The following is a 20,013-nucleotide window of genomic DNA, read 5'->3' on the forward strand; positions in this document are numbered from 1 at the left end:
TCTTCCCACACACTGAAAGACATGCTCCCCCAATTCCTCTCTCTGACCCAGAAAAACAGACCATTAAATCTCCCCACTTTTCCTCACCACCCCAGTAATGTTTCCCTCAACCTCCCACCCTTCCTTTCCTCCAAATCTCCGCCCCCCCCCGCCCTACTTTCTATATCCCATGTCTGTCTGAATTAATCCCATAGTGGCTTGTCTTTCTGCCATCTGAAACCCATAGGTAGGACACCTAGGCTACATCTACATGTGCATGCTACATCGAAATAGCTTATTGATATAGCTTTTGATGTAGCGACATCAAAATAGTCTATTTCGATGAATAGCGTCTACACGTCCTCCAGGGCTGGCAACGTCGACGTTGGGCAGCACCACATCGAAATAGGCGCTGCGAGGGAATGTCTACATGCCAAAGTAGCACACATCGAAATAAGGGTGCCAGGAACAGCTGCAGACAGGGTCACAGGGCGGACTCAACAGCAAGCCACTCCCTTAAAGGGCCCCTCCCAAACACAGTTGCACTAAACAACACAAGATCCACAGAGCCGATAACTGGTTGCAGACCCTGTGCCTGCAGCATGGATCCCCAGCTGCCGCAGCAGCAGCCAGAAGCACTGGGCTAAGGGCTGCTGCACACGATGACCATAGAGCCCCGCAGGGGCTGGAGAGAGAACGTCTCTCAACCCCTCAGCTGATGGCCGCCATGGCAGACCCCACTATTTCGATGTTGCAGGATGCAGATCGTCTACACGTGCCCTACTTCGACATTCAACCTCGAAGTAGGGTGCTATTCCCATCCCCTCATGGTGTTAGCGACTTCGACGTCTCGCCGCCTTATGTCGATTTCAACTTCGAAATAGCGCCCAACACGTGTAGCCGTGACGGGCGCTATTTCGAAGTTGGCGCCGCTACTTCGAAGTAGCGTGCACGTGTAGATGCGGCCCTAGTAGCAAACTTTATGGCAGCCTGTGACATGCAGCCATATTATAGCTACTAATGTTTAATAATTTGCACACTTAGTGGAGTGTAGCTCTACCAGCTTCTGATAATTAGCCATGCTGGATAAGATTATTCCTATTTCATCTGGTAACCTTTGAATTTTGCTTTGTCAATATAAAACTTTCAAACAAACATATTGATTGGACTAGTCTCAAATCAGATAGACTAGCTGTTCTCAAACTTTTCCACAGCATGGATCACATTGTGATAGCTAATGGACATCTCTCCAGCCACTCACATTCAGCTGGTATTCCCACAACAGATAACAGTGATAGCTTACGTGGACATGCCATTAAGAGGGGTTTTAACTGTCTTCAGTGCAATATAGAAACTAGAAACAAGACGACTCAGCACAGTGAGATCAGTCAGCTCTCACCAGATCCTAGCAAATGCTCTCTGAACCACAGTTTAAGATCCTCGGTATTAGATTGAGAACATAACATTTCATGTCATTCTGTGGGGAGGTATTAAAAAGTGAATATTTATGGCGTAGCATACAGGGTAATCAAATGCTTTGTCTCTGAAAATTATTGTTTAGCCTCCACTTTTCTTGTTTACCCATAACTATTTTGCTATTCCAGTGGGTCAGCTCTGTGCACATCATTGTAAGCTACTTCAATACTTATTAAGCAAGACAAGATTGGGTAAGGCTATATAGGAGTGTTAATTAAGAAGGAGTTTTTTTTAAAATCTAGGCATTAATATCTAGAATATCTAGACTGGAATGTTGAGCACAAACTTGAGCCGTTTAAGCCTTTGCTCTTAAATCTTACATGATGGGTTAACAAACTGTCATGAAGTTTGCGTTGTGGAAATCTTGAAAATCAGGAACTGAAATCTCATCTGTTCATATTAAAAGATTCTGTGGCACTTTTCCCTTGTTCTGGTGCTTTTGTCCAAAATGTCTTCCCTTCATTGTTTGCCATGTGTTTTGTTCCACTATTGATCCAAGAGTTGGCTGCACATTGATGTACATGTACTTTTTGCAAAGCACTTCAAGTTGAAGGGTGCAACAGAAATGTGCGCGCATGCACCAAAATAGCTTTAATGGATAGCTGTCACCCTGATTATGAAACAATATAGGAATAAAATTCACTCTGGACCTTATCCCTCCTCTCCAGCATATCTACCTCTCCACCTAGCTTAGTGTCATCCGTGAACTTGCAGACGGTGAACTCCATTCCCTCGTGCTGGTCATTAATGAAGATGTTGAACAAAACTATCCCAGGACCAACCCCTGGAGGACTCTACTTGATACTGATGACCAACCAGAAATCAAATCATTGGTCACAGCCTGTTGAGACTGACGATCTAACCAGGTTTCTATCCAGCTTACGGTCCATTTATCCAATCCATACTTAAACTTGTTCGAAAGAATATTGTGAGAGACTATTAAAAGCTTAGCTAAAGTCCAGGTATATCACATCCACTGTCTTCCCCATAGCCACAGAGCCAGTTAACTTCTTCATAGAAGGCAATTGAGTTGGTCAGTCATGATTTGCCTTTGGTGAATCCATGTTGACTAATCCTGATCACTTTCCTCTCAAGTGCTTCAAAATAGATTCCTTGAGGATCCCCTCCATGATTTTTCCAGGAACTTAGACACTAACAGGTCTGTAGTTCCTTAGAGTCTCCTCCTTCCATTTTTTAAAAAGGTGGGCACTACATTTGCCTTCCACCCTGCCTCCAATCATCTGGGTTCTCCCTCAGTTGCCAGTTGTTTTCAGAAATAATGACCAACATCTCTGCATCACATCAGCCAGCTCCCTCAGATGCATTACATCTGGTCCCATGGAGTTGTGTACATCCAGCTTTTCTGACTAGTTCTTAACCTGTTCTTTCCCCTCTGAGGGCTGCGTACCTCCTACATGTACTGTGCTGCCCAGTACAGCAGTCTGGGAGTGGAGTTTGTCTATGACAGAGGCAAAAAAAAAAAAAAAGCATTAAGTTTTCCAGCGTTTTCTGCATCATCTGTCATTAGGTTACTTTCCCTATTGAATAATGGCCCTACACCTGCCCTGACCACCGTCTTATTGCTAACAGACCTGTAGAAACCTTTGTTGCCTTTCACATTCTTTCCTAGCTGCAACTTCAATTGCGCTTTGACCTTTGTGATTACACCCCTGCATGTTTGAGCAGAATATTTATACACTTTCCTAGTCATCTGTCCAAGATTTCACTTCTCGGAAATGGTAACCTACTCCATTACTTTCCACAGCTCCTATTGGCCAGGAACAGTGAACTGTGGCAACTGCTGAATAAAAGGATTTTGAAATATGCGGGGTCCTTCCAAAAAGGACCTCGTGTAGCTGAGCCGCTTGCGAGTGAAATGCAGCATTTTTGAACTCCTGTGGCCGGCAGCATGCTAATGAGCCTCATTAGTTATTCTCCAATTTGGCCCTTTCCATGGCCATTTTGAAATTTTGGCCAAGTGTGGCCACAGCCTAACAGTTTAACCAAAAACACGACAATACCACCACACCTGGATAAGCTCATGGACAATAGGGCCACCTGTGGCTTTTAGCCAGGATAAGTAGGGATGGTTTCCCTTGCTTCTGTTTGGCAGAAGCTTGGAGTGGATGACAGAGGATGGATCATTTAATGATTACCTATTTTGTTTATACCCTCTGGAGCACTTGGCATTGACCACTGTTGGAAGAGGGGATACTAGGCTAGATGGACCTTTGGTCTGAAATAGCATAGGCATTATGTCCTTTTAAAATTTTAAACCAAGTTAATGGTGATGAATGCAAATTCTCAGTTTTTACTTGGCAGGATTGTCTCTTAAGGGACAAATTAGAGACCATTGCCTGGTGGCAAGATTTAAATTCCTTCTGCTTTGAATGGTGGCCACTGAACGTGTACTACATTATATATTTTTAAAAGTGCTACATTTGTATGGAACTAATTCATCTTTAGAAGTTGGCTAACCACTGTTCCCTTTGCCCCTCTGGGTTTCTGTTATATACTATGTCAAAGTGTTAATGCTTGTTGTAATGCTCAATATTTTAAATTATAGTAACTTACAAAAACAAACAAACAATGTAATTTAGGGTTAACATAGCTTTAGTAAGAGATGCTATCATCTCTCTACAGTGATCTGGTTGTTTTTTCTTGCAGTATTTTAATTATGTACACTGCAGTGGCCACAGATTTGAGTCTGAGGTGTCTAGGATGTTTGTTTTCATAGAGAGATTTTGATTTCTAAGTTATTCAATAAAACTAATATTTAAGCAATGCTGTGTGTCACTTTTTTCCTAATTGCCACTGTTTATCTTATTTCCAGTTCTTATTTTTTTAACATATTTCAAACTATAAGATGTAAGTTACATGGGAAAGTGTACATGCCTTAACATAGGGGATGAGGAGAATTTGTACTCTTGAGGCAGAGATCAGCTCATGAACATGACATATCTTTTGTATTGCTTTTGACTTGACAAAACGTATCCTGGCACTTACTCTTGGGATGGATATAGTGCTGGTCAACTATCGGGTTTTGGGATTACTCACTTGTTGTTATTTCTTCAGATGTCGAGTATGTGACTTCGCTACAACAAATATGAATAGTTTGAAATGTCATATGAGGCGCCACCCACAGGAGCACCAGGCAGTGCAGCTAATGGAACAGTACAAGTATGTAAGAGTTATGAGTTGGCAAAAGCTATGATAGTGTGATTGTTACCTTATAAAATAAAGTGGAGTTTAGATTCATTGCTTTCTCTGTAGTCTAAAGACTAGGTTGCATAGGTAGTAGAGCAGTTTTTTTCTTCCTATTCTCTATTGTCAGTTGATTAACACTCATACAAAAGCAAAAAGTATTAGTTAATTTGGTGTTTAGTGTCTCCATGTTAGACAGAACCTGGAGTTGCATCATATTATCCTAAAGAACATGAGTCTCACTAGTCACTTATATTTGTTAAGTATCATTAGTCGTCTATTCCTACATGCTGAGGAAAAAAAGTTAGTATAAACAGAAGTCTAATATTTCAGCATGGCTACCTAGTGCTAACTTGGAACAAGGAGTTGGAAACCTAGGACAAAAGCAAAAATGCAGAGTAACTAAGGTACTCATACTGCAGAACTGGACACACAACCAGGGCCATTGGGATTAAAAAAAAAAAAAATTAACTTCCTCACAGCTTCAAAATGTAAAGTGTGTGTGTCTACACTACCACTTTCAGTACTAAAACTTTAGTTCAGGGTTGTGAAAGAAACCTCCACTGAGCCATAAAAGTTTTAGTGCTAAAATTGTCAATATAGACAGCGCTTTGCTCCCGGCGATAAAACTACCACCCCTCATTAGGGGTGAGTTTTTTTTCAAATCATGCAGAGAGCACTTCCATGGAAATAAAGAGTGAATACACTGCCCCTGTCACAGCAGCTGCACTCCACCAAAATGTGGGCAGTGTAGACATACCCTGAATCTCCCCACTATGCACTTTTCCAAAGTGCTTTATAGTGACACTAGATGTCATGCATTCTGCATCTATCCAGTCGCTCTGGAGGTAAGCATTGTGGTGTCACCTAGTTCTACTGAAAACTTTGATACTTCTGACTTCTCATGTCCCAGGTGATTCACTTTGTCATAGGTTAGCAGTCATGTAGCACTTTAAAGACTAATAAAATAATTTCTTAGGTGATGAGCTTTTGTGGGACAGACCCACTTCTTCAGATGAAGCACACAGTTATATAGCACAGAGGCCCAAAGGAAAACACAAAAAAAAAAAAAAAAAAACCCAAACAACTGACCAGTCAGATATCTGGAACTGAAGGTGGGGATAACTGGGTGGAAAATACTAAGTGTCTTGCCCGAGATCACAAATACCAAAGAAAAGGAGACAGTCCTTGGAATCTCGTGCATTATTTTGTTAGTCTTTAAAGTGCCACTGGACTGCTTTTTTGTTTTCATTACAAGGACTGTTTTCCTTCCTTTGGTATTCATAAAGATCTCAGGCAAGACACTCAGTATATTCCCTCCCACAGACCTCCCCCCTTCAGTTCCACGTATCTGATTGGTCAGTTTTTATTTAATTTTTTTGAACCTCAGTGCTGGAAGTGCTATTGATCTGAAGAAGTGGGTCTGTCCCACAAAAGCTCATCACCAAATAAATTATTGTGTTAGTCTTTAAAATGCTACATGACTGCTGGTTTGTTTTGTTAGAATACAGACTAACATGGCTACCTCTCTTACTATTTCTCATAGGTTGTGAGAATTTCTGCACTGTCAATTTGGGATATTCTTGTACAGTGAAGTTTAATAATTCAGCACAGAATAACTCAGTAGGGCAAATTAAACTGAATTCACTATAGGATTGCCAAGCCTCTAGATTTGCCTGGAGTCTCTAGGAATTAGAGGTTTATCTCTAATTAAGACTTATGTCATGAAATTTGCAGGTACACATCCAACAAAAATTGGCAAACCCAATTCTGTGTGATGATTTATGTTATAGAAATAAAGGAACTTATCTCCAGGTACAAGACAAAACTGCAGAATGACCTAGTTTCTATCAGCTATGTTTTATGTAGAACCACAAGATGAATACAAACTGCAAAAATTAAGCTTCCTTCCTTTATCCAATTGTCTTTTACTAAAAGTGGAATTATGAAAATAGTCTGTAAAACATTGGCCAAGATCAGCAAGCTTGTTTTACATCCATTTCTTTCCTTTCATTATACTGTGTGTATTTTATGTGGGATCATGTTACTGAATGTCGTCATGGATGAGTAGTACAGCGTGCACCCTGGGAAGTGGCTGAGCACCCTCAGCTTTGATTTGAAATGAATGATAGCCGAAGATACTGAGCACCTGATAGCATTAATCCCATGGTGTTATATATAATTTTAAAGCAAAAATCTGATGCTTAGTGGCAGAGATAGGAGTCTGCTCTTTGAACTATAAGACTTCAAAAAATAAAGTCTTGAACTGTCAAGTTATTTTGTACAAGTGGTTCTCAACCTGTGTCCCACGGGCTACATGTGTCCACAATGGTAAATAGGTTGAGAACCCCTTTTGTACTATCAGATGTGCATTCTGAATAAGGTAAGGGTTCTGCAATAAAATAGTACATAGGCATATAATTAGAGACACAAGATGGGTCCAGCAGTGCCTTCTATTGGTCAAACTTCTATTGGTGGAGAAGCACTCCCCCCCCCCCCCCCGAGCTCTTCTCCAGCTCTTGGAAAGATACTCAGGCAAAAAAAGTCTACACTAAAAACATTGAAGTGCAGTGCGTTAAAGTGAAAGTATGGCCACACCGCTAGTGCTGGGAGAGAGGAATCCCAGTGCTATGTGTAAGCCACCTAAATGAGGAGTGTAGCATTGCTGGGAGCCCATTTACATTGGTGCTTTATGGCACCACAACTTGCTGTGCATGCAGGTAGGGGAGGAGCCAGGGAGCATTCCCCCTCCCCCCCCCATTCCCTGAACCAGAACATTGCAGAGTAGTGAAGTAGTAGACATGGCCTCAATGTCATAGCTAAATACAAGGTGGAAGAGATTATTCAACACAAGTAGTTAACACACTGTAAGAGACCATTCAAGGTGGCCTATTGACCTTGAATACTCTCTTACAATATATTAACTACTTATGCTAAATCATAAAAAAGTTTCCCCACTGTATTTAGCTGTGACACCAAGTATCTTTCCCAGACATGAAGAAGAGCTCCTTATAGCTGGAAAGCTTCTCCTTCATGAAACAGGAGTTTGTCTGATCAAAGATATTACCTGATCCACCTTGGGTTTATAATATCCTGTGTCAACATGGCTATAGGTGCAAACATATAATTAAAGACTCTTGTAATGCATGTGGTATGGAGTGTGTTTTTGGCTCAGCTTTGGAATTTTAAAGGTGTGCATTTGTTTTTATTTGTTAAAATGTCAGGATAGTGATGTAACAATCTGATTTGGCTAGTAACATTCACTCTGAGACCTCCATTAATTTGAAAAGCCCAATTAAATGTGAAACAACCCTGCATCCCCTCTTACTTGCATGCATAGAATTGTGTATTTCCCGATACATGACAGAGTGATGCGACAAAGGGTGACCTCATGATAGGCCCAGTCAGGGGGAGCAGATGGACTTCCCAGGCCCCTGGTCAAGGTGGGTAGAGGGCTCCAAGCTCTTGGAAGGGGTAGGGCAGGGAACTGCCAGCCTTAGAGCCACCCAGAGCTCACTGCATGCTTCTGCAGCAGTGATTTCAAGGGAACTGGATTCTGACCATTGCCGTTCTTGTGGTACTGGCAGCTAGGAGCCCTTTTGAATTGCCAAGCCCCAGGGCATCCGTCTCTTTTGTCCCCTCCCACCCTCACCATCACTGTGTCTGGATCCGGTGCCTTATGTATGCTTTAAGATTATGGTTGTAGCACAGTGTTCTGGGGAGCAGCAGCACGTAGAGTTTCCCTTTTTGTTTTTGTCATTTGGCTAGTGGAAACTGCAACCATCCCACATACAGACTGCTACACTTGCAATTGATACTGCTGCCATTTAACATCAGTGCCAAATTCCCATTGATTTTTATGGGAGGCAGTATCAGGCAAATACATTTTCTTTGAAAAATTAAAGTTTTTCCAATGGGTGGTAGCCATTTTAACAAATCCACCATACAATGTAAGATGTCATTGGGACAGTTGGACAGAAAAATCTGGCTGTTGATGAAGTGGGGTGTGGGGGGCAGGGGAATATGACTGAAGTAGATTCTTAGGGTATTAGAGTACAACTACTCAAGTTTGAGATTTCAACAGAAGATGAAACTGCCAGTTTTTGATTAAAATCAAATTCAGTATAGTGTCTGTTGTACTTATTGATACACTAAGCCCTTACGCTTCACAGCTTGCTAGTGATGCATGCCCCCCATAATTACACATCCTTCATTGTCTCTTATGTAGGTAATGTATTGGCCAACATGCCTTAAAATTACTTCAACCACAAAACTCTCTATTCCTCATTTTTGAATGTCCCATTATATTTAATTAGTATTAAGCCAATACATTTCTATACAAATTGAATAGGATTCTTTATGATTGTATCTAAAAACACTTAGGATTTCATTCTGCAAAACCTTCTCAAAGATATTTGAATTATGCAGCTGAATCCCACACTGCAGTAAACCCCTGAGATACACACCTGTCTCAGGTTAACACCACTGCTGCCCCTGATTGGAGCAGGAAAATGCTCCTGTCAGAGGTGGTGGCCTGACTCTTCGCTGCTACCCCTGACAGGAGCAGTTTCCCAATCCCCGAGCGTGGCAGGGATCTGGGAACCAGGCAATAGCCTGGCTCCCCTCCACTGGCGGGACCCAGGAAGCTGACTAGCATGTTGCTGGTCAGTTTCCAGGGTCCCACAAGCAGGTGGGAACTAGGCGGAAGCCTGGTTCCCGGCTCCCTGCTACTCCAAAGGTAACTCCCTGAGTAACCTGAAAATCCAAGAATTCAACTTCCTTGTGAATCAGGGTTCTACTGTACATAATTTTCTGTTCAATGTGGGTGGACAGTCCCCAAACCTTTACAGTAATAGGATAACAAAGTTAGAAAAAGAAATACTGTAACTTTTGTTACAAATTCCCAGGTTTCCTTAATTTTGCTCTTACAAAATATATTCAGGGATGGGTATAAAAATGCCTGCAGTGTCAAATAGGAACACAAGTGAAATTTAATGGATGAATGTTATATGCTCAGTAGCAAACTAAGAGCTTTTTCTAGTTATTTGATTAGGAAAAAAAAGAAAGCTGTACTAGATGGTATTCCTTGTGTTGCTAATAAAGGGTGTTGACTCTAGGCAGCAGAAGCTGAGTGACTTGAAGGAAGTACCAGAGAGAGGTAGCTGTGTTAGTCTGTAGCTTCGAGAAGAAGTCATCTTGGGGCACCTTATAGACTAACGTATTTTGGAACATAAGCTTTCGATTTTATCACCTTGCTGAATAGACCTTGTCAGCTCTGGCCCTCCCTTTTACTGGGACCCCATTCTTTAAATACCCCTCCAAAACCACCCTCCCTGACTCACACATCTGATGAAGCAGGTGTCTGCCCACGAAAGCTTATGCTCCAACATATCTGTTAGTCTATAAAGGTGCCACAAGACTTCTTCTTGAAGGAAGTAGGTATCTTGCTAATTATTTGGCTAGATCCTAAATAAATACAGATCTTGTTTTGCATTTTCCTTCAAAATATCATAAGACTAATGTACATTTCTTGCCTAATTTCATGCTGAATTTCAGTTAGAGAATGAAAGTAAGTTGAAGTGATAAGCACTAATGTATTTTTAGTATTCTAATAGCCAAACTGAGTGCCATTCTATGTTTTGATTTGCTTTTTAAATTGTTTAGTTGAAATGTTTTACATATCAAGATGTTCCAAAGTTTAATCAAGGACACATTAGCAAGCTTTATTTTTAGTTGCATTAAATTATGATATATACTCCATTTGCTGCAGTGTGGAAAAATTTAAACCAGATTTTACTGGAGAAGGGGAATTAATTTTCAGCTGTAATATCTCATTTGGCCTATTAAAAAAAAAAAAGGTATTGGAATTCAGTTCAACACCTTCTGTTATGCTCATTGTTTTTCAGATGTTCTCTTTGTGGGTATGTATGCAGCCACCCTCCTTCCCTGAAGTCCCATATGTGGAAACATGCAAGTGACCAAAATTATAATTATGAACAAGTGAACAAGGCTATTAATGATGCAATTTCACAAAGCGGCAGGTGTGTATGCATTACACTTCCTTGTAAGCTAGAATCCTTGATCTAGACTTTCTGAAAGCACCAACTATGACCCAAGAAGAAATATCTGTAAATTTAAACTTAAAAAAAAAAAAAAACCAAAAGTACTCATTTTAAAAACTTATTTTTTAGGTTTCAAGAGCAGCTACCTGGAAAGCCACTGCTAGAGAGCACTGATGAAAGTTCAGTACCTGTTCTAGAGAGTTCAGAGGACCTGGTATCATTTCCGGAGTCCATTAATCAGACTACTAATGAAATTTCAGGTTCTAATGAAAACCAAAAACTTAATCCAACAATTAATACCTCATGCAATTTAGAAAAGAACTCCAGTCAACCTCATCTTAGTACAGAATACTGTGTTCTACTCTTCTGCTGTTGTATTTGTGGGTTTGAATCCACCAACAAAGAAAATCTATTGGAACATATGAAAGAACATGAGGGTGAAATAATTAACATCATTCTAAATAAGGACCACAGTGCAACTCAGAATACCAGCTAGATCCAACTATCGGCTAAAAGAAGCAGGATTACCTAAAAGTGGGTTTCCTCTGTCTTTGCTAATGTTGCCTGAGATACTTGCTCAAGGGAAGAAATGCAAGTAAAATTTATTGGATTTCCCAAGCTGAGTATTTATTGCTATTACAGATTATTATTTAGTTAACTAAAAATGTTAAATACTGCATTTTGGGGAAATTGTGGAATGGTCCACCTAACTTTTTACTCTTCCCTGTGATGCCAAAAGTCTGGATTTCTCAATGCCTAGTGTTAATGCAAGTGCATTGACACAATAAGAAATTCAGACTCAGGAGCGAAACATATTAGCTCAATTCAAAAAGTTTTTTTTTTTGTCAGAAGTATTTAGTGTGTCCCTCATTTCAGGCAAATACTGTTTTCATTCACTGCAAGTGAGTCGGCCAGATACAGCTTAGGAATTAATGCTCTCCTAAAACATATTGCTTAATTCTTAGGGATAGATTTTCAGTGGGGAAGGGGGTCTTCCGATATATTTTTAAGGCCTCTCTTTTCCTGGCTAACCTATTCCTTTCTGAATAAGCAGTACTGGATGGTACTCCTTGTGTCACTAATAGGTGGTTTGGATTCAAGGCAGCTGAGTGAAGTAGGTATCTTGCTAATTATTTAGCCAGATCTTAAATAAGTTCAGGATATTTTAGACCTGCTAATGAGTCATGTTTACACATGACTTTAACATGTTTCTTTAAAATACTGAGCCAAACTTCTAAAACCAAGTAGATCATGAAATAAGTTGGCATTTTTAACTGGTGATTTCTTTTTCCCATGTGAGTACATTGAGTGCCATAATCTTGGGGTGGGAACAGGCAGTCACCAGAAATGTAACTGACAAAAGGACAGATTTTTCAAGATGTTTAGGCCCCAAGCTGTAGATAGGAATTTAATGGGACTTTCAAAAATCAGTGGGCGCATAGCCACTTTTGAAAAATCGCACAAGGTACCGAAACACCTAGAAAAGTCTTTTGAACACAGGATGAAACAATTCACTCAAAAAGTTCTGTCATAAAATACTTCAAATTTCCCAATAAGATGATTTAGCAAAAAAAAAAAAAAAAAAAAAAAACACACAGACCTTTACGGAAACAACCTTTCCTCCATTGCACCAAAAGAAGAAGGAACAATACATACAGTAGAGAAAAGTTTTATACATGCATGCAATATCGATTCACAAAGGGAACTTCATAATTGCTGTGTGATTTTAAAGCAACACTTAGAAATTGCTGCCTTTTTGAAACCATTTTGCTTCTAAAATTGTAACACTGATTTTATGTAGTTTCAATGACCCACATCAGACTATGGATCAATGGAAATTTCAATATGCAGGCTAATTGCCAAAGAAGTCTGCCCAGATCACACGTAAAGTTGGCCCCAGAAATTGTTCAGTATATGCTTGCTACAAAAAAAAGGCATGTCCCCCGTGAGGGAGAGAGAGAGAGAGAGAGCGCGCGAGCGCGCACGCACAGTTGAAAAGGACCCCTTCAGCAGCCAGACTAAAGCATTTTGGTGAAATTTGAAACATTCAAGTAAAAGGTAGCTTCAAAACTGCAATTGCATGAAAGCATGCCCAGTTCTTAGCATCTCAGTTCAGTGATGCCTGAGTTAGTTGCTCATTTGTTATAAATGGACAATACATTATTTAGACTTGTTTTAAAGAGTGATGCAGAAAATTTTTGTATTTATTCCTATTTATATATTTTTGGCAGAAATAAGCTACAGTTATGTAGAGGCTGGCATATGAGTAGTGTAGCGTCTTCATGGTGCTATTTCTATGTTGTTTTTCCAAGTTTTCCTGTAGACAGTAAAGCTGGTCAAACGGGGGGGAAAAAAAAAAAAAAAGTAAGAGGGTAGCTTTTTATATACAACTTCAATTTTCAGAAGCAATCCTGGGTATAAAGGCTGGATAAAGAGTAGAGCTGTATTTCAAGCTGTACTGGTAAATCTTCTAAAGTGGGTTTTGTTAAACATTTCTAACTTTTTCTATCTTTTTAAATAATCCTATTAACTTTGTTACAAATTAGGTTAGATGTACAAATGTTATTCTACAAATTTGTAGAGATCACACAGTTCATTAGACTAATAGGTTTGACCTATCCATGAACTAAACATAGTACCCTCCAAATGTTTTTAATAAAATGGAAAGTGACTTGTGTATGTTTTACATTTTTCCTAAAAACAGAATATAAAAAGGGCCAATGAGAAGGAAATCTTTCATAGTCATACAGGACTAATTTGACCCTTCAAAAACAGAATAATGAACAGCTTAAGTCAGAGGTGGAAATATTTAATTAGGCTATGTCTGCATCACAGAGCTGTTTCAAGATACCTCAGTATCCCAAAATAGCTACTCTGCGTCTTTGAAATATGCCCATTATTTTGAAATTTCTGAAACAGGCACACTATTTCAGCGTCCCTGTATTCCTCATTGCAGGAGGAATAAGGGATGTTTTGAAATAGCACATTATTTCAACACAAAATAGCATATTTTGAAAAAACTCAAAATAGATATGCAATTTGCATAGTACAAATTGCATATCTTATTTTGAGTTTAGGGTGCTGTGGAGACAGTCTTAGTGACCAGTGTTGACACTAATATCATATCCTTAATACAGAATTCTTATGTGTTTGGGAAAAAAAAAAACACAAACAGGAAATTGGGCACATATTTTCACTATTTGAGATCACAGAACACATTCACACATTCCAGCTCCTGTATTTACTCCATGTATTAGTTATTCAAAAATCTAGTAAATATAAAACCATCAGAGATCCATAATTTGAATTTTATACTCCTAGAAACCTTCTTTGTGACCTAATTTTTTCCCCATAATGGATCATGCATTCTAAAGTTGTTACACTAATGAAGATACGTGAAGAACTTGGAGACATGAGCTAGAAGAAAGATGGCAGAGAACCTAGCTTTATGGAAACAGGAAACTTTTTCCAGTAATGTTTTTTGTGGGAGCAGTGTTATAAAATAATGCAGCGAGACTACTAAACAGCTATTTACAGTGTGTTCTTTACCATCTCCTTATTTTTTAGAGTAATCTTTGGTTAACCATGTGTTGTTCTAAAGCAGTAGAAAGTGGGAGTTTGTTAGGAGGTCCATCTAAAAAATTACTATGAAATAAAACTTTCTAGTCTTCAAAGAATAATATTCACAGGCAAACATACCTTATTCACTGTCCGCATGCTGCTATTGATTCACATTCAAAAATTTCCCCTTAAACAGCTCTGAATGTAGAATAGATTACAAAATCAGTTCCTGAAAGCAAGGGTTCTGATCAGATTTGGAAAACATTGTGTGGTTAGTTTATTTGCATGTTTGGGGTTTAACAGCACTTTTCAGGGTTACAGCATTTCAATCTTCTCGTTCCTTTGTGAATTTACACACATATTTTAGGAAGCTGCTAGCACACAGACCTAGCAAATCATCAGGCTTGCAGTGCTATTTGCTTTTTATTTCAGCTCTGCTCTAAGTAGATTTTAAGTCAGTCAATGTGGACTATAACTTATGGCCTTTGTTACAGATGCCTTCAATTCTGTTAAGCAGTAAATTCCCATTTTCTGCAGTAGACGCCCCTCACCCCAACTTACATGATTGACATACATTTGCAATAACACGGGTCACAATTGTGAGTGGCAGGGAGCCAGGAACCAGGCACCAGCCTGGCTCCCAGCTCCTCTCCACTTGCAGGAGTCAGGAAACTGACCAGCGCTGCTGTGCCTGGCTCTGGGCTCCCTGCTGCTCATGGGAGCAGGTAGGAGCCAGGACTGGAGGACCTGAAGGTGCAGGGCCTCTCCCCTACCCCGTCCCAACTTACACGAAATTTGACTTACACATGGTTGCCCAGGAACACAACCTAGGTATAAGTCAGGGGTCTACTGTACTCATGAATTAGCTGGGGATCTATAATCTTCCATTGTAGGTTTCTACTATGTACTTGGGGCCTAGAAAGAGAGTGGATTCAGCCAGAGTTACTGTACTGTACTCCCAAGCACTTATTTAATCATTAAAATTAAAAAAAAAAAAAAAAAAAAAAAAAGATACAGTGGGTGCTCAGAATAAAATATATTTAATAGAAATTTGTGTTTGATATTCATGGACATGACTATTTTTTTAAGAAATGGTATAACACTATGGCGCTGCTTTTTGTAGCCAAAATATTAAAAAAAAAAGTTTTAGAAGACTGACATGTAAAGACTGCAGTTACTTTTGATATACTGAGCCTAATTCAAGTAGGATGAATTGCATTTTATAATATTACCCAGCACATTAAACTGCATGCCTTAAGCGCTCTTTAGGATTGCGTTCCTGATGGAACAGGTTGTCTGTTTGGAACTAAAGCAAGTCTATTACTACTTTAACTACCTTCTGAAATACTGTAAGTTAGAATAATTTATTTTGCTTTACAGGAGTTTGTCATGTATTGATTTTAATATTGTATTTTGGTAATAAACTTTTGTTAAACATTTCTTAGTATTCTGCTTTTATTTGTATGCTATAAGGCTACGTCTGCACGAGAAGCCTCTGTCAACAGAAGTCAATGTTGGAAGGGATTTCCCAGCAAAATTTCTGTCAACAGATTGCGTCCACACATAAAAGCAGATCGAAAGAGCAATCTGCTCTGCCAACAGAGAGCAACCAGACTGCCTGGCTCTCTCTCAACAGAATGACTGACTAGAAGCCCTGCACACAGGGCTGCCTGGTGAACAAGAAGCCCTGTCGATAAAAGGGCCCCAGATTATCTACATGGCTGTTTTGTCAACAGAACACTATCAAGAGAGGCATTATACCTGAATGGGGAGAGAGATAATGCTGCCAGAGGATATGGGGCTGTTGTATAGATAGTCCTTTCCCCCCTCCTCCTCTCCTCTTCCCCCCCCCCGCCCCGTTGAAAGACCAGGTTTGCTGGGAAAAGCCTTTTGTGTAGTCATAGCCTAAGACACATATTTAGCAAGGGAAAGTAACTACTGAAGCAGATGGCAGTCTGGTTCCTGGCTCTCCTCCACTGGTGGGAGTCAGGAAACTGACCAATGATGTGCCAGTCAGTTTCCCAGCTCCTGTCAGCAGAAGGGAGCTGGGCGCTAGGCTGGCACCTGGTTCCCAGCTCCCTGCTGCTCCCAGGGACTGAGAAACTGACCAGTGTAACAGCACTGATCAGTCTCCTGTGAGTGGGGAGCAGCTGAGAGCCTGGCTCTGGGCTGCCCCCTGCTCACAGGAGAAGGAAAAATTGACCAGTGCTGCTGTGCTGGTCAGTTTCCCTGCTCCCCTCAGTGAAGGCAGACAAGTCAGGCTCTCATGTGCCACCCAATGAAAGCGGATCAGCGCAGCAGCTGGTCAGTTTTCCACTCCTCTAAGTGGTGGGGAGCTGTTGCCTGGCAGCTAGGAGTCAGGCACCAGCCCCCCCCCCGCCCCGCCACCACTCAAAATCACGTTAACCTGAGATATGTGCTGTCAATTTGCACATATCTAGGGAGTTACTGTACCCAAAACATTCTAGTATTCCACAGTGATGGCTTATAACCAATAGTCAAAATCTTTCAGAGTAACTAGAACTAGTGCATATCTTTAGATGCTCAAATGATTTTGTAAGGGTATTATCTTTTGCCATTATGCAATTTTATATTGTTCACAGTTGGGGCCCTATGGTTTTGCACTGCATTAACTGATCAGGCACATTAGTGGAAACTGTGCTTCTAGAAATCATTCAGCATTCTCCTCAAAAGGAGAATCTCTGGATGTGCTTACAAACAGCTACCTTTAAATTACTGCAGACACACACTGAGGCAGTATATCCACACCATCTTTGATAGAGGTTAGTCTGAGGTTGAGTCTACATTAGGCAGATAAGTGGACTGTAGGTAAACAATTCTAGCTACAGCAGCTGTGTAGATGGAATTGCCTTATCTATAATTGGACTTACCTGGCTACACAGAGGAAGCCCCTGGGGAGAGTTTCTCCTCACAATATTGAAGAGTGCAGGAGTTGACTGCTACCAGGCACATGAAATCAAGTTCTGGAAGATCAACCCTGACCAGGTCAATCTTCTGCGTAGCCTAGATATACCTTAAGTGGTTCTTTAAAGGCTCCAGTAGCAAGGGTCCCCCTTGCTAATCTATCCCAGTATTTAACTATCCTTAGAGTTAGCTATTAGGAAAAATCTTCTAAGTCTCCTTTGCACCAAATTCTAGTCCTCCATGGCTATTGAAGGCAGAACAACTGATCACAATTCTCTTCATAATAGCTCTGAACACACTGAAGTCTGTTCTCAGGTCTTTTTCCTCAAGACTAAACAAACATGCCCAGTTTTTTTAAACCTCTTCTCATAGATCTGGTTTTTAAAAACCTTTCACTATTTTTGTTGCTGTCCTCTGCACTCTCTCCAGTTCATCCACATTTTAGGCCAGATCTACACTGGATCTCTCCTCCATTGCCATTGAGTCCCTATGACTCTAGGCAAGTGACTTAAAAAAAAAAAAGTTTCCAAAGGCAATTACTGTGTTCCTTAGTTTCCAGGTACCCAAATGGAGACCTAGTGTCTTGGTTCCCAGAGACATTAGCATTCTCAGCTGCAACTGAAGTCAGTCAATGAGAGCTTTGGTTGAACATATGAACTGCTATTGAATGCTAAGCACAAACAACCAGTGTCTCAGATTAGTAGAAACTTAACTTCTTTGTGCCTCTATCCCCATTTTACACACATGGGGAACACAGCCCCTCCACCACATGAGTATATAAATTTATTAATGTTTGTGAAGCACTCAGTATCAGAAAGCACAAACTATGGAGAAATTAACTTCAGCTTTGTGGCAGGGTTTCAGTTATGTGCAGTAAATAAAGCCTGGGTTCACACACTGAACAAAAAATGATAAACTACTGAATAGCTGATTAAGACAGACCCATTAATCCTGTGCACTGAATGAGGAAGAAACAGTGAAGGTTTCATAATCTGTAAAGTAGGTACTGAACCAGGGTTCTAGACAGGAGAATAGGTAGCATGTGGAGCTGCCCTTTTTCACTGTCAACTTAGTTTAGGTCCAAATCCTATGTTTTGCCTCCCCTCCCAAACAATTCAAGATTGTTAAACTCTAGTTTTCAATAATCATGATGCACAGCCCCAAGATTGTTATAGAAATCATGAGATTGTCTCAATTGTTATTTTTGTTAATACAGGAGAATCAGAGTGAAATCAACTAGAAAATTAAGACGACCTATTATTAAGATGACCTATGGAATTGACTAGTTTCATTCCATTCCCCATACTGAGTGCAATATACAAGAAGTAAAACAAAAAAAATTTACACATTAGAATTTTTGAAAGCTTGTACTTATTTTCAAAAGTATAAATACCCACTCTGTCCTTCCCTCCTGTGAGCAAAGAGGAAAGGCTGCCACCTCTGATCCTCCCTCTGTCCCTGCAGTATTCCAGCCTGAGAAGAGACTGGGGCCAGGGCCACTGCACTACTGGGATTAGAGCCAACATAATTGCTGGGGGGCGGGGAGGCAAGCAGATGTGGAGGTGTGACCTCCTTCAGCAGTGGTCAAAAAAAAAAAAAAAAAAAAAATCACCATTCCCAATAAATGTGAGAAAATGGCTAACACTAATTGTCACATACACTTGAGGATGGGCAGAGGGAGTCCAAAAGAGGACCAACAATAAATGCAGCACAGCCTTAAAAACCAAACCAAACCAAACCTCTCCTGATTTTTGATCACTCAAGCTTGAGAATACTAGAATCTCTAGTGTACTACTCTTTAATTACTTTACAATAAGGGTTATCACTGCTTTCCAGAATATTATTTCTCAAAACAGTATTTTGTATAGTACAACTACTGAACAATAGTTTGGGTAGTTCTGAAGATAAAGCACAACTGCTTCACCTCAGAGTCCAGGTGCTAACTAAAATAAACTGGATGCTGTGAGCCCAGCTCCCAAGTAAACTTTACGCAACAGTATGGAAGCTGCCATGCATACTCTGGAACAATCAGGAATGCCACACAGCTGATGTTCACAAAAATACAATTAGGCCCTAACCATGACATTGAATTATTATTTGCTTCTAGAAAAGAGCTGCGTTATGAGATCAAGATTTAAGTAACAGATAAGGAAGCCTGACATAGCTTACTTTGCCACTTATGTAGAATGCCTGCAGATAAAACATTGGTTTTCCTGCAGTTAATCTTTTAAGCATCACTTTTACTTTACCTGCAGATGATCACACTAAATAAATTTTAAGTTGGAAACACAAACAATTGGAGAGTAACTTAGCCTCCCATTCCACTGGAATCAGCTAGGTTAGTGCAGCCTATAAGCCATTTTAATCTATTGAGGATCTCAGCTCCTGCCCTTCAGTACTTTAATACGAAATAGTTCAACCTTCGTTATTCAGATCTGCTCAAAAGCTACCTGCCCTTCCCACAGCCTACCAATCTAGCCACCTACACTCAAAGGACAGACCAGCATCCTACCCCACCCCAGTGACTCTCTTCACTTCCAACCCCAATACAAACAACAAGCAGTCCTGTAGCACCTTAAACGTTAACCACTGTATTAGGTCGTGAGCTTTGGTAGGTAAGACCCACTTCCTCAGACGATTGCAGCAGAGGACTGAACCCAGGGCTTAGTGTGGGGGTGGGAGGAGGATTCGCTGTCACTGGTAGGACCAGTTGATGAAGCAGGACACGCTCCTTTCCTGTGACTAGCAGAAGTGGAGCAGCTGCCCTCGCAAAGCATGAGACGGTTATCCCAATACAATTCCACGT

At 40.4% G+C, this 20,013-nt stretch overlaps 1 protein-coding gene across 3 annotated transcripts in view; it reads left to right on the forward strand.

Annotated features, from left to right (window-relative positions):
- Positions 1-15,710, forward strand: part of ZNF507 (zinc finger protein 507) — a 38,564-nt gene extending 22,854 nt beyond the window's left edge. For 2 of the 3 annotated variants that reach the window (XM_075008972.1, XM_075008970.1), the window contains exons 5-7: positions 4,531-4,635; positions 10,566-10,700; positions 10,851-15,710. In XM_075008972.1, the coding sequence (XP_074865073.1) occupies positions 4,531-4,635; positions 10,566-10,700; positions 10,851-11,217 (607 nt within the window). In that variant the 3' untranslated portion in view covers positions 11,218-15,710. Of the gene's footprint in view, positions 1-2,123; positions 2,839-4,530; positions 4,636-10,565; positions 10,701-10,850 lie in introns of those variants that run through there. The other variant, XM_075008971.1, reaches the window with a different exon arrangement.
- The last annotated feature ends 4,303 nt before the right edge of the window (positions 15,711-20,013 follow it).

The sequence above is a fragment of the Carettochelys insculpta genome, chromosome 14 (assembly GCF_033958435.1).
Source record: "Carettochelys insculpta isolate YL-2023 chromosome 14, ASM3395843v1, whole genome shotgun sequence".
Classification (NCBI taxonomy): Eukaryota; Metazoa; Chordata; order Testudines; family Carettochelyidae; genus Carettochelys; species Carettochelys insculpta.